The sequence below is a fragment of the Microcaecilia unicolor genome, chromosome 3 (genome assembly GCF_901765095.1).
Source record: "Microcaecilia unicolor chromosome 3, aMicUni1.1, whole genome shotgun sequence".
Classification (NCBI taxonomy): Eukaryota; Metazoa; Chordata; class Amphibia; order Gymnophiona; family Siphonopidae; genus Microcaecilia; species Microcaecilia unicolor.
The window spans coordinates 91,321,433-91,334,549 of record NC_044033.1 but is presented as its reverse complement, the minus strand read 5'-3'; the positions used below and the strand labels follow the sequence as shown (position 1 = coordinate 91,334,549).

At 50.3% G+C, this 13,117-nt stretch overlaps 1 protein-coding gene across 1 annotated transcript in view; it reads right to left on the bottom strand.

Annotated features, from left to right (window-relative positions):
- XPO1 (exportin 1) overlaps positions 1 to 13,117 on the bottom strand; it is a 543,231-nt gene that overhangs the window by 28,942 nt on the left and 501,172 nt on the right. Inside the window, 2 exon segments of the mRNA XM_030196174.1 lie at positions 7,826 to 7,922; positions 8,007 to 8,166. Of these exon segments, the coding sequence (XP_030052034.1) occupies positions 7,826 to 7,922; positions 8,007 to 8,166 (257 nt within the window).

Below are 13,117 nucleotides of genomic sequence, written 5' to 3'. Positions count from 1 at the left end.
CTGTTGGGCTGTGTCCGCTCCAGATAGAAGGCCAATGCTCTTTTGCAGTCCAATGTGTGCAGCTGACGTTCAGCAGGGCAGGAATGAGGACGGGGAAAGAATGTTGGCAAGACAATTGACTGGTTCAGATGGAACTCCGACACCACCTTTGGCAAGAACTTAGGGTGAGTGCGGAGGACTACTCTGTTGTGATGAAATTTGGTGTAAGGGGCCTGGGCTACCAGGGCCTGAAGCTGACTCTACGAGCTGAAGTAACTGCCACCAAGAAAATGACCTTCCAAGTCAAGTACTTCAGATGGCAGGAGTTCAGTGGCTCAAAAGGAGGTTTCATCAGCTGGGTGAGAACGACATTGAGATCCCATGACACTGTAGGAGGTTTGACGGGGGGCTTTGACAAAAGCAAACCTCTCATGAAGCGAACAACTAAAGGCTGTCCTGAGATCGGCTTACCTTCCACACGGTAATGGTATGCATTGATTGCACTAAGGTGAACCCTTACAGAGTTGGTCTTGAGACCAGACTCAGACAAGTGCAGAAGGTATTCAAGCAGGGTCTGTGTAGGACAAGAGTGAGGATCTAGGGCCTTGCTGTCACACCAGATGGCAAACCTCCTCCATAGAAAGAAGTAACTCCTCTTAGTGGAATCTTTCCTGGAAGCAAGCAAGATACGGGAGACACCCTCTGACAGACCCAAAGAGGCAAAGTCTACGCTCTCAACATCCAGGCCGTGAGAGCCAGAGACTGGAGGTTGGGATGCAGAAGTGCCCCTTCGTCCTGAGTGATGAAGGTCGGAAAACACTCCAATCTCCACCGTTCTTCGGAGGACAACTCCAGAAGAAGAGGGAACCAGATCTGACGCGGCCAAAAGGGAGCAATCAGAATCATGGTGCCTCGGTCTTGCTTGAGTTTCAACAAAGTCTTCCCCACCAGAGGTATGGGAGGATAAGCATACAGTAGACCTTCCCCCCAGTCCAGGAGGAAGGCATCCGATGCCAGTCTGCCGTTGGCCTGAAGCCTGGAACAGAACTGAGGGACTTTGTGGTTGGCTCGAGATGCAAAGAGATCTACCAAGGGGGTGCCCCACACGTGGAAGATCTGGCGCACTACTCTGGAGTTGAGCGACCACTCGTGAGGTTGCATAATCCTGCTCAACCTGTCGGCCAGACTGTTGTTTACGCCTGCCAGATATGTGGCTTGGAGCACCATGCCGTGACGGCGAGCCCACAGCCACATGCTGACAGCTTCCTGACACAGGGGGCGAGATCTGGTGTCCCCCTGCTTGTTGATGTAATACATGGCAACCTGGTTGTCTGTCTGAATTTGGATAATTTGGTGGGACAGCCGATCTCTGAAAGCCTTCAGAGCGTTCCAGACCACTCGTAACTCCAGGAGATTGATCTGCAGATCGCGTTCCTGGAAGGGCCAGCTTCCTTGGGTGTGAAGCCCATCGACATGAGCTCCCCACCCCAGGAGAGACGCATCCGTAGTCAGCACTTTTTGTGGCTGAGGAATTTGGAAAGGACGTCCCAGAGTCAAATTGGACCAAATCTTCCACCAATACAGGGATTTGAGAAAACTCGTGGACAGGTGGATCACGTCTTCTAGATCCCCAGCAGCCTGAAACCACTGTGAAGCTAGGGTCCATTGAGCAGATCGCATGTAAAGGCGGGCCATGGGAGTCACATGAACTGTGGAGGCCATGTGGCCCAACAATCTCAACATCTGCCGAGCTGTGATCTGCTGGGACGCTCGCACCCGAGAGACGAGGGACAACAAGTTGTTGGCTCTCGTCTCTGGGAGATAGGCACGAGCCGTCCGAGAATCCAGTAGAGCTCCTATGAATTCGAGTCTCTGTACTGGGAGAAGATGGGACTTTGGATAATTTATCACAAACCCCAGTAGCTCCAGGAGGCGAATAGTCATCTGCATGGACTGTAGAGCTCCTGCCTCGGATGTGTTCTTCACCAGCCAATCGTCGAGATAGGGGAACATGTGCACTCCCAGCCTGCGAAGCGCCGCTGCTACTACAGCCAAGCACTTCGTGAACACTCTAGGTGCAGAGGCGAGCCCAAAGGGTAGCACACAGTACTGGAAGTGACGTGTGCCCAGCTGAAATCGCAGATACTGTCTGTGAGCTGGCAGTATCGGGATGTGCGTGTAGGCGACCTTCAAGTCCAGAGAGCATAGCCAATCGTTTTCCTGAATCATGGGGAGAAGGGTGCCCAGGGAAAGCATCCTGAACTTTTCCTTGACCAGATATTTGTTCAGGGCCCTTAGGTCTAGGATGGGACGCATCCCCCCTGTTTTCTTTTCCACAAGGAAGTACCTGGAATAGAATCCCAGCCCTTCTTGCCTGGATGGCACGGGCTCGACCGCATTGGTGCTGAGAAGGGCGGAGAGTTCCTCTGCAAGTACCTGCTTGTGCTGGAAGCTGTAAGATTGAGCTCCTGGTGGGCAATTTGGAGGTTTGGAAACCAAATTGAGGGTGTATCCTTGCCGGACTATTTGGAGAACCCACTGGTCGGAGGTTGTGAGAGGCCACCTTTGGTGAAAAACTTTCAACCTCCCCTCGACCGGCAGATCGCCTGGCACTGACACAGTGATGTCGGCTATGCTCTGCTGGAGTCAGTCAAAAGCTCGTCCCTTGCTTTTGCTGGGGAGCCATGGGGCCTTGCTGAGGCGCACGCTGCTGACGAGAGCGAGCACGCTGGGGCTTAGCCTGGGCCGCAGGCTGTCGCGAAGGAGGATTGTACCTATGCTTACCAGAAGAGTAGGGAACAGTCTTCCTTCCCCCATAAAAACGTCTACCTGTGGAGGTAGAAGCTGAAGGCTGCCGGCGGGAGAACTTGTCGAAAGCGGTATCCCGCTGGTGGAGCTGCTCTACCACCTGTTCGACCTTCTCTCCAAAAATATTGTCCGCACGGCAAGGCGAGACCGCAATCCGCTGCTGGAGCCTATTCTCCATGTCGGAGGCACGCAGCCATGAGAGTCTGCGCATCACCACACTATTGAGCAGCGGCCCTGGACGCAACATCAAAGGTGTCATACACCCTTCTGGCCAGGAATTTTCTGCACGCCTTCAGCTGCCTGACCACCTCCTGAAATGGCTTGGCTTGCTCAGGAGGGAGCTTGTCCACCAAGCCCGCCAACTGCCGCACATTATTCCGCATGTGTATGCTCGTGTAGAGCTGGTAAGACTGGATTTTGGCCACGAGCATAGAAGAATGGTAGGCCTTCCTCCCAAAGGAGTCTAAGGTTCTAGAGTCCTTGCCCGGGGGCGCCGAAGCATGCTCCCTAGAACTCTTAGCCTTCTTTAGGGCCAAATCCACAACTCCAGAGTCGTGAGGCAACTGAGTGCGCATCAGCTCTGGGTCCCCATGGATCCGGTACTGGGACTCGATCTTCTTGGGAATGTGGGGATTACTTAAAGGCTTGGTCCAGTTCGCCAGCAATGTCTTTTTTAGGACATGATGCATGGGTACTGTGGACGCTTCCTTAGGTGGAGAAGGATAGTCCAGGAGCTCAAACATTTCAGCCCTGGGCTCGTCCTCCACAACCACCGGGAACGGGATGGCTGTAGACATCTCCCGGACAAAGGCCGCAAAAGACAGACTCTCGGGAGGAGAAAGCTGCCTTTCAGGGGAGGGAGTGGGATCAGAAGGAAGGCCATCAGACTCCTCGTCAAAGAAATACCTGATGTCCTCCTCCTCCTCCCACGAGGCCTCACCATCGGTATCAGACACAAGTTCATGAACCTGTGTCTGAAGCCGTGCCCGGCTCGACTCCGTGGAACCACGGCCACGGTGTGAGCGTCGAGAAGTAGACTCCCTCGACCGCACCGGCGAAGCTCCCTCCGCCGACGTCGTCGGGGAGTCTTCCTGGGAGGCGACTGCAGTCGGTACCGCAAGCGGCACCGATGTCGGAGACCTCACCCCGGGCAAGGGGCCAGCTGGCGCCTCACTCGACGGTACCGGTGGCGCAAGCACTCCCGGTATCGGAGGGGAAGGGCGCAACAGCTCTCCCAGGATCTCTGGGAGAATGGCCCGGAGACTCTCGTGCAGGGCGGCTGTGGAGAAAGACATGGAAGCTGATGCAGGTGTCGAAGTCAGAGTCTGTTCCAGGCGTGGAGGCTGTTCCGGGCTGTCCAAGGTGGAGCGCATCGACACCTCCTGAACAGAGGGTGAGCGGTCCTCCCGGTGCCGATGCCTACTGGGTGCCGACTCCCTCTGCGACCCAGAGCTCTCAGTACCGACGCAGGAAGGAGACCGGTGTCGATGCTTCTTTGACTTTTTCAAACGAAGCATGTTACCGGAGCTTCCTGGTACTGACGAGGACGTAGAATCCATCCGTCGCTTCCTCGGGGCCGAGGCCAAAGAAGGTCGGTCTCGGGGGGCTGTACCGCAGGAGCCCTCAGGGTAGGGGGAGACTCACTCGAAGGCTCACCACCACCAGCAGGGGAATGGACAGCCCTCACCTGCACTCCAGTCGAAGCACCACCGTCCGACGACATCAGCACTAGTGGAGGTCCCGGTACCACCGACGCCGCCTTCCGATGTCTCGGCCCTGACGATGCAGAGGGTCGATGCCTCGATGCAACCGATACAGTAGCAGCCGAGGGCGGAGGTCTTGACGCTGTCGACATCGACGCACTCGATACTCCTGGTGCCGATGCCGACGAAGAGCCCGAGAACAAAACGTTCCACTGGGCCAATCTCGCTACCTGAGTCCTTTTCTGTAAAAGGGCGCAAAGACTACAGGCCTGCGGGCGATGCCCAGCCCCCAGACACTGAAGACACGACGCGTGCCTATCAGTGAGCGAGATTACCCGGGCGCACTGGGTGCACTTCTTGAAGCCACTGGGAGACTTCGATGACATGGGTGGAAAAATCACGCCGGCGAAATCAAAACTCGTAACTGCGGTAAGGCACCAAAAAGAGGGGGAGAAAAAACTTGACCCGAGGCCTCAAAAGGGCCTACCCCGAAAACGAAAGAAAACTTAACGGGGCCAAAAACTGGAAATATGGGAAGGGGAAAAAGACCGAAAGGCCCTTCTCCAAAATCCCCCTTTTTTTTTTAAAAAGCGAAAAGTCAAAAGACGCGCGAGGGTCAATTTAAGGGGCGCGAACGGCGCAAACACGACCGTACCGAGCGCGGACAAAAGAAGACTGACGAACACGAGCCGGTTCGGGCGGGAAGACGGCCGCGCATGCGCGGTGCGCATGGGCGCGCGAGGACTAGTAAAGGCCTTTGCTAGTGAAGTTTCCGATTGGAGGGGCTGCCATGGACGTCACCCATCAGTGAGAACAAGCAGCCTGCTTGTCCTCGGAGAAAAATACATTAGCTAATAAGGATCCTCAAACTCTGTCAGCTGAAGACTTTCTCTGAAGGTGGCCAGAACTCCCTTTTACCAAACTTGACAGGCAGTAGCAACATCCGTAAGCCACTGATGCCAGCACCCTATGCATGCTTAGCTGTCGGTGACTCAAGCATGTTGTCACTGACTGCAGAGCTTGGTAGAAGGAAGTTATGGCCGTCTTTGGAGGAAGACCTCAGCTGGGGAGGCTTGGGATCCCTACCAGCTATACAGCAAGGGTCAGAACTGGTGTTAGACATGCTAGGGCCCCCTCCTCCCTGCCTTCCCTCCAATTTCCCAACCTGCCATTACTGTCACACCAACAGACCCTCACCAAATACAGAACATGGGATCGCGTATCAGAAATAAGAATATTTAGACAAAAATTGAACTTGGAACCCCCTAAAAAGTTAAACTTAGCATGTACTTCAACAGTGGAGAAATAAAAACAGAAATGCATTTCCTTTCTCCTGAACACAATACAAACACATTTGCTATGTAGATTACCCAAAGCCAACATATTCCATTTAAAACATTCAAAATACATTGTTTTCTACCTTTGTGGTCTGGACATTGTATTTTTCCATCATGTTGGTTGCAGCTTCTTTTCTGCTTTCCTGTCTGTCTTCTAATTCTCTTTCAAGCGGCTGCTGTCCATTTGTCTTCTTTTACCTTCACTACACATGCTTCTGACATATTGACTTCTTATTTTTAGCTCTTTCCTCTCCTTTTTCTTCTTTCTGCCTTGCTGTCAACTCAGATTTCACCCTCTCACTGTTCTCCTCCTTTTTAGTTTACAGCTACCTATCAGATTTTCATCTTTTTCTCTCACCTATTAGCTTTTCCATTTCCCCATCTCACTCCTTCCTCAGCCCTCCATTCCCTTTCATTACCATATTTCTATCCTCTGTAATCACTATCTTTTTATTTCCTTGCCACCCTCTTCCTCTCCTTCCTGGCCTCGCCCACATGGTTCCACCATCTTCCTTCCCTCCACCCTTGTAGCCCAGCATCTGCTCCCTCTTTCTCCCCACCCCACTCTTGTAGCCTTACATCTCTCTTCCCTCCTGCCCTCTCCCCCATGTTCCAACATTTCTCCCTCTCTCTTTCCTCACTCCCACTGTCCGGCATCTCTCCATCACCCTTCTGCTCCTGAATCCAACATCTCCTCCTTTCTTCCCTCTCCACCTCCTGTGTTTTTCTCTCCCTCTCATTCACCCCAGGTCCAATATATCTCCCTCTCTCCCACGTTCTACCATTTCTCCCTCTCTTGTGCCATGGGTCCAACACTTCTCTTCCCCCCTCCCAGCATTTTCTCTCTTCCTCCCTTCCACTGCCGTGCCATGTCCAACATTTCTGCCTCTCCCCCTCCCTTGTGCCCCATCCAACATCTCTCGCTTCCCCCTACAATATCTCTTCCTGCCCTCCACCATCATGTCCAATTTTTCACCATCTATCTTCTCCTCCTCACCACCCCCTGTCCAACATTTACCATCTCTCCCTCCCCACTTATCCCCCTATGTCCAACATTTCTCCCTCTCTTGTCCCTCTCCCCTCCCCATGCAAGATTTTTAACTTTCTTACCCCTCTCTACCCTATGTCCCACAATTCTCTCTCTTGCCTCTCTCCACCTCATGCCCCCCCCATGCAGCTATCTTAAGGAGACCTCCCCCCAACTCTCCCTCTCTTCAATGGGGCACCACCCTTAAAAGGCTGAGCTCCGATCTTGCATCTGCCTCCCTCTGTCCCACTGCAGCGCTTCCCAGATGCTGCCTACCTACCACCACCACGATCCTGTATGTACCTCCCGTTTCAGCAGCAGCGGTAGCAATTCATGCTGCCTCCTGGTTCGTTCTAACCCGGAAGCGTCTCCTCTGCCAAGCGCCCGCATCCTGCCCCAGCAGAAACAGGAAGTTGTAATAATGGGGGCGGGACGCTGCAGAGGAGACGCGTCCGGGTTAGAACGAAGCAGCAGCAGCATGAATCGCTACCGCTGGTCTGCGCTGCTGCTGAAACGGGAGGATCGTGGCGGCGGTAGGTAGGTAGCATCTGGGAAGTGCTGCAGTGGGACAGAAGGAGGCAGATGCAGGATCGGGGGAGCTCAGCCTGCTCCCTCTGCTGCCGTTCAAACGAAGGTGCTTTGCTGGGTGGGCCTGAATCCAAACTGTGTGGGCCTAGGCCCACCCAGGTCCACCCGTGGCTACGCCCCTGTTATCAACTACAGCTTCTTTGAGTATCCATGAGTACTGGGGTGGAAGATGTGGGAGAAAAGTCCTGGAGGTACAAAACTAGGCTGGAGTGTAGTCAGGAAATTTCATTTATTTTTTATGGAGCACGGCAAGAAAAGCCCCAGTGATCCAGTCCAGACAAAATGGAATCATGTAAATGACTGATATTAAAATAGAACTTAGTACACTAGTCTCTACCTAAGTGTAGGAAATTTACCTCAATACATGCTCTTATGTATCTTACCTTGATCTGTACAAGAAAATCCCGAAGATGTTCCTTGAAAGCTGGAATATCTTGGTTCAAACTGAAGAGTCCTGTGACAAACAGCTTAACCTGAGCACTACAAAATAAAAACGTAATGTCAGAACAAAGCTAATATGAACCAAACTTGAAAATCTGAAAACATCAAAAGGTGTATACTTACTCTTGTAAATGAGGAAAAGCAGATTTAAGAAGATTAGCCACATAATCTTGAACAAATAGTTGATTATTAAGTGGATTTCCAGGGTTTAATGGTGAATTTATCTTTCCTTCTTCCACTAAGTTAAACATGTATGTAAGGATTGAGGCATGCATTGTCAAACCTGAAAAGAAATCACATTGGGTTTTTTTCTCCTAGAAACTGCTACAATAACTTGAAAAACGTCTACAAATGCTCATACAATAAGAACATTCTTAGGAATGTCTTTGAAATATGGACAAGTATAATTAAAAAGCACTACTTAAAGGCTACCTCAAAGCAGAAACGTTTGGATTCATATTTGTTCAGAACGTAAACAAAACTTACTCAACTATGTCTAATCTAGCAGCCGTTATTTGGCCACACATTACAGTCCTTATTTTAGGAGCATCCCCACATGTAAATAGTAGCTTTCACATGTGTGGATTGGCAAACATGTGTAAAAAGGAGAAATCAGATCTGCTAATTTTCTTTCCTTGAGTCTCTCCAGATCATTCCCAAATGAGTAGGTATATGCCCTCCTACCAGCAGATGGGGAGACAGAATTACTAAGTGATGTCGTACTATAAAGTGCTGTGCAGACTTGAATCAGCCAGTATTTCTATTGAAAAAGCAGAGAATGGTAGCAACAGATCCCTCAACAATTCCGAGGAGTGGCCTAGTGGTTAGGGTGGTGGACTTTGGTCCTGGGGAACTGAGGAACTGAGTTCAATTCCCACTTCAGGCACAGGCAGCTCCTTGTAACTCTGGGCAAGTCACTTAACCCTCCATTGCCCCATGTAAGCCGCATTGAGCCTGCAATGAGTGAGAAAGCGCGGGGTACAAATGTAACAAAAAAAACAAACAAAAAACAACTGGAAACAGTCAAAACATGCTGTATAGAAAAATAACAAACAAAATCAATCACCAAGCCTTCCAGATAGCATCTATTGTCCCAAAACAATATACAAGACGTCAAACAAACCAAGACAGACAACTACGAACTCCGCCATTCGGGCGAGCTCAGAAATGATCCGGAGCCTCACAAGGAAAGAAGTTAGCATGCAAGATCTAATTTCTTCTTCTTTATTCTCTCTAGACAATTCCTAAGTGGAAAGTACACAAGCAGTACTTGAGGGTGGGATGCAGACAATCCCTGAGGTAGTACTGTATAGGCAGCATTCTGACTCGCCTAGATATCCAACCTGTAATGTTTCACAAAGGAATGCAGGGCCGTCCAAGCTGCCACCCAGCAAACGCCTTGCGTAGGAATCAAGGCAACTACCACAATCAGGCACTTTGTGAAGACTCGAGGGGCCAAAGACAAGCCAAATGGTAAGACCTTGTATTGATAATGCAGAGTGCCACAGCAGAAGCAAAGAGAATATATCTCAAGGAGGCATACACACAGGGTGCAAAGCCAGAAGTTGAGTTGTATCATGGGAAATAGTGATCCCAGGGAAATCATGCAAAATTTTTCCTTGAGTGGAAACTTGTTTACGTTTTGTAGATTAATTACTGGTCATACTCCCTCCTTTTCTGGTATGAGAAAGCATCTGGAATAGAACCCTTGACCCCTGTCTGTCAGAGGAACTGACTCTATTGCATTCTGCTGGAGGAGGGCCAAGAGCTCTTCTTGAAGTAGTGTCATTTGGAGGGAGTTGAAATGAGACTCACTTGGTAGATTGTCTTTTTTTCCCCCAACGCAGAGCGTAAACCATGCTGTATAGTGCACAGCATCCAACGGTCAGAGGTTATGAGGGGCCTTCTCTGTTGGATAATGAGTCTCCCTCCAACTGGTGGGTTATTTGGCAAGGACAACTGTACGGTGGCAAAGTTCTCTAGGAAGGAGTAAAAAACTGCATGGTTGTTTAGACTGGGTGTGTCTGGGATCTTTGTCCTCGCTGCTGCCTTGTATGTGAGAGCTGAGGTGTAGTCCTTTGAGGTGGAGGAGTGTAATGATGGTTAGACATATTTATTTAAAATTTTTTTATACCACACAATCCAAAAGTTACATAAGTACATAAGTAGTGCCATACTGGGAAAGACCAAAGGTCCATCTAGCCCAGCATCCTGTCACCGACAGTGGCCAATCCAGGTCAAGGGCACCTGGCACGCTCCCTAAACGTAAAAACATTCCAGACAAGTTATACCTAAAAATGCGGAATTTTTCCAAGTCCATTTAATAGCGGTCTATGGACTTGTCCTTTAGGAATCTATCTAACCCCTTTTTAAACTCCGTCAAGCTAACCGCCCGTACCACATTCTCCGGCAACGAATTCCAGAGTCTAATTACACGTTGGGTGAAGAAAAATTTTCTCCGATTCGTTTTAAATTTACCACACTGTAGCTTCAACTCATGCCCTCTAGTCCTAGTATTTTTGGATAGCGTGAACAGTCGCTTCACATCCACCCGATCCATTCCACTCATTATTTTATACACTTCTATCATATCTCCCCTCAGCCGTCTCTTCTCCAAGCTAAAAAGCCCTAGCCTTCTCAGCCTCTCTTCATAGGAAAGTCGTCCCATCCCCACTATCATTTTCGTCGCCCTTCGCTGTACCTTTTCCAATTCTACTATATCTTTTTTGAGATACGGAGACCAGTACTGAACACAATACTCCAGGTGCGGTCGCACCATGGAGCGATACAACGGCATTATAACATCCGCACACCTGGACTCCATACCCTTCCTAATAACACCCAACATTCTATTCGCTTTCCTAGCCGCCTAGTTCTCGGCGGTTTACAAGACATACATACATAAAATGAAAATATATGCCAAAATCCTCCTGCAAATCTTCTAGAAGAGGAGGTAGCAGAAGTCTGTGGCCTGGATAGAGATTTTTTTTTTAAGTCTCTGTATATTTTTGATTAGATTGGCCACTTCCTCGACTGTCACCAAACAAGTTTTCTTCATGACAAGGGACATCTGCTAGACACTCCTGGACAGCAGATTTGAGGTCATAGGCCCTGAACTAGGAGATTCTGTGCATTGCTACTGCTAAGGCCGAAACACAAGAGACATCAAAGGCATGCCTTGCTAGATATTTATAACATTTGAGAAGTTTCCTGCGAAGCTTATTGAATTCCTCAGCCTTCTCAGGGGAAAGGAATTCTGCAAAAGAGGAAGTACTCCGTATTACAGATTTTAAATAAAGGTAAAATTATGTATCATACCTGATAATTTTCTTTCCATTAATCATAGCAGATCAAACCATAGACTAGTGGGTTGTGTCCATCTACCAGCAGGTGGAGATAGAGAGCAATCTTTTGCCTCCCTATATGTGGTAATGTGCTGCCGGAAACTCCTCAGTATGTCGATATCAAAGCTCCATCCGAAGGACTCAGCACTTAGAGAATTACACCCACAAAGGGACACTTTGCCCAGCTCACCACCACCGAAGCGGGGGAGGGGAATCCGTCCAGCTCATCCCCGCGAAGTGGGGGAGGGACACCACACCCGCCAATGTAGGGGGATCTGGCTTATCCTGCTACCGCAACCGTGGGAGGAGCTGGCTTACCCAAACACCACCGAAGCGGGAGGGATACAAAGCTACCCTACTGCCGCACGAAGCGGGAGGGAGCACCGGCATAATTTAGTTATCAATCCAGCCACCGCCGAAACAGGGGGAGAGGAAGCAGCAGCTCACTGTAATACAAAATCGTCTCAACTCAAGGAAAATCCAATTGGAAGAACTTGAACGCGAAGTCCTCCTGAACCGGAACTGAAGATTAAACTTGAACCTGAAATATAACCAGAACAAAAACAATACAGATGTCTGGGCGGGGCTATGGATTGATCTGCTATGATTAATGGAAAGAAAATTATCAGGTATGATACATAATTCTACCTTCCATTTCATCAAGCAGATCAATCCATAGACTGGTGGGATGTACCGAAGCAGTACTCACCCAGGGCGGGACATGGAAATCCCTGAACGCAACACTGAAGCTCCAAACTGGGCCTCGGCCCGAGCAGCCACATTCAAGTTGTAATGTCGTGAAAAGGTATGAGCCGACGCCCAAGTAGCCGCTCTGCAAATCTCTTCCAAGGAGACAGATCTGGACTCCGCCATCGAGGCCGCCTGTGCTCTAGTAGAGTGTGCCTTCAGCTGAATAGGCGGAATCTTCCCTGCCGCCACATAAGCTGCCTCAATCGTCTCCTTGACTCACCATGCCACAGTAGGCTTAGATGCCTGCAGACCCTTATGAGGGCCTGCGAACAGCACGAACAGGTGATCCAACTTCCGGAAGTCATTGGTCACTTCCAAGTATCTGATGATGACTCGTCTGACATCCAGATGTTTGAGAGCAGGGTACTCCTCCAGGTAATCCTCCCTATGAAAGGAGGGTAGACAAAGCTGCTGATTCACATGGAAGCGAGAAACAATCTTGGGCAGAAAGGAAGGCACTGGGCGAATAGACACTCCTGCCTCAGTGAATCGCAGAGTGCCTAGAGCTCGGAAACTCTTCTGGCTGAAGTGATAACCACCAAAAAGACCGCTTTCAACGTCAGGTCCTTCAGCGATGCCCTCGACAAGGGCTCAAAGGGCAGCTTCTGCAAGGCCCGTAGCACCAGATTGAGATTCCATTTAGGCACTATCGAGTGCAGAAGAGGGCGCAGGTGATTAACTCCTTTGAGGAAGCGCACCACATCTGGCTGCGAAGCCAGGGAAGCACCATTCAAACGGCTCCTGAAGCAAGCTAGAGCCGCCACCTGGACTTTCAGTGAACTGAGCGACAGGCCTTTCTCCAGGTCCTCTTGCAGGAACGCCAACACTGAAGATATTGGAGCAGTGAAGGGCGATAGAGAGCCTGCCTCTCACCACGATGCAAAGGTACGCCAAACCCTGGCATAAGTAGTAGAAGTAGAGCGCTTCCTCGCTCTCAGCATAGTGGCGATGACCTTGTCTGAGAAGCCCTTCTTCCTCAACCGCTTCCGCTCAAGAGCCAGGCCATAAGACCAAAGGGGGAGGGATCCTCCATCACCACGGGACCCTGATGCAAAAGGCCCCGCTCCGCTGGCAGCCTCAGAGGGCCGTCCACTGAGAGCCTGATTAAGTCTGCATACCAGGGGCGTCTGGGCCAGTCCG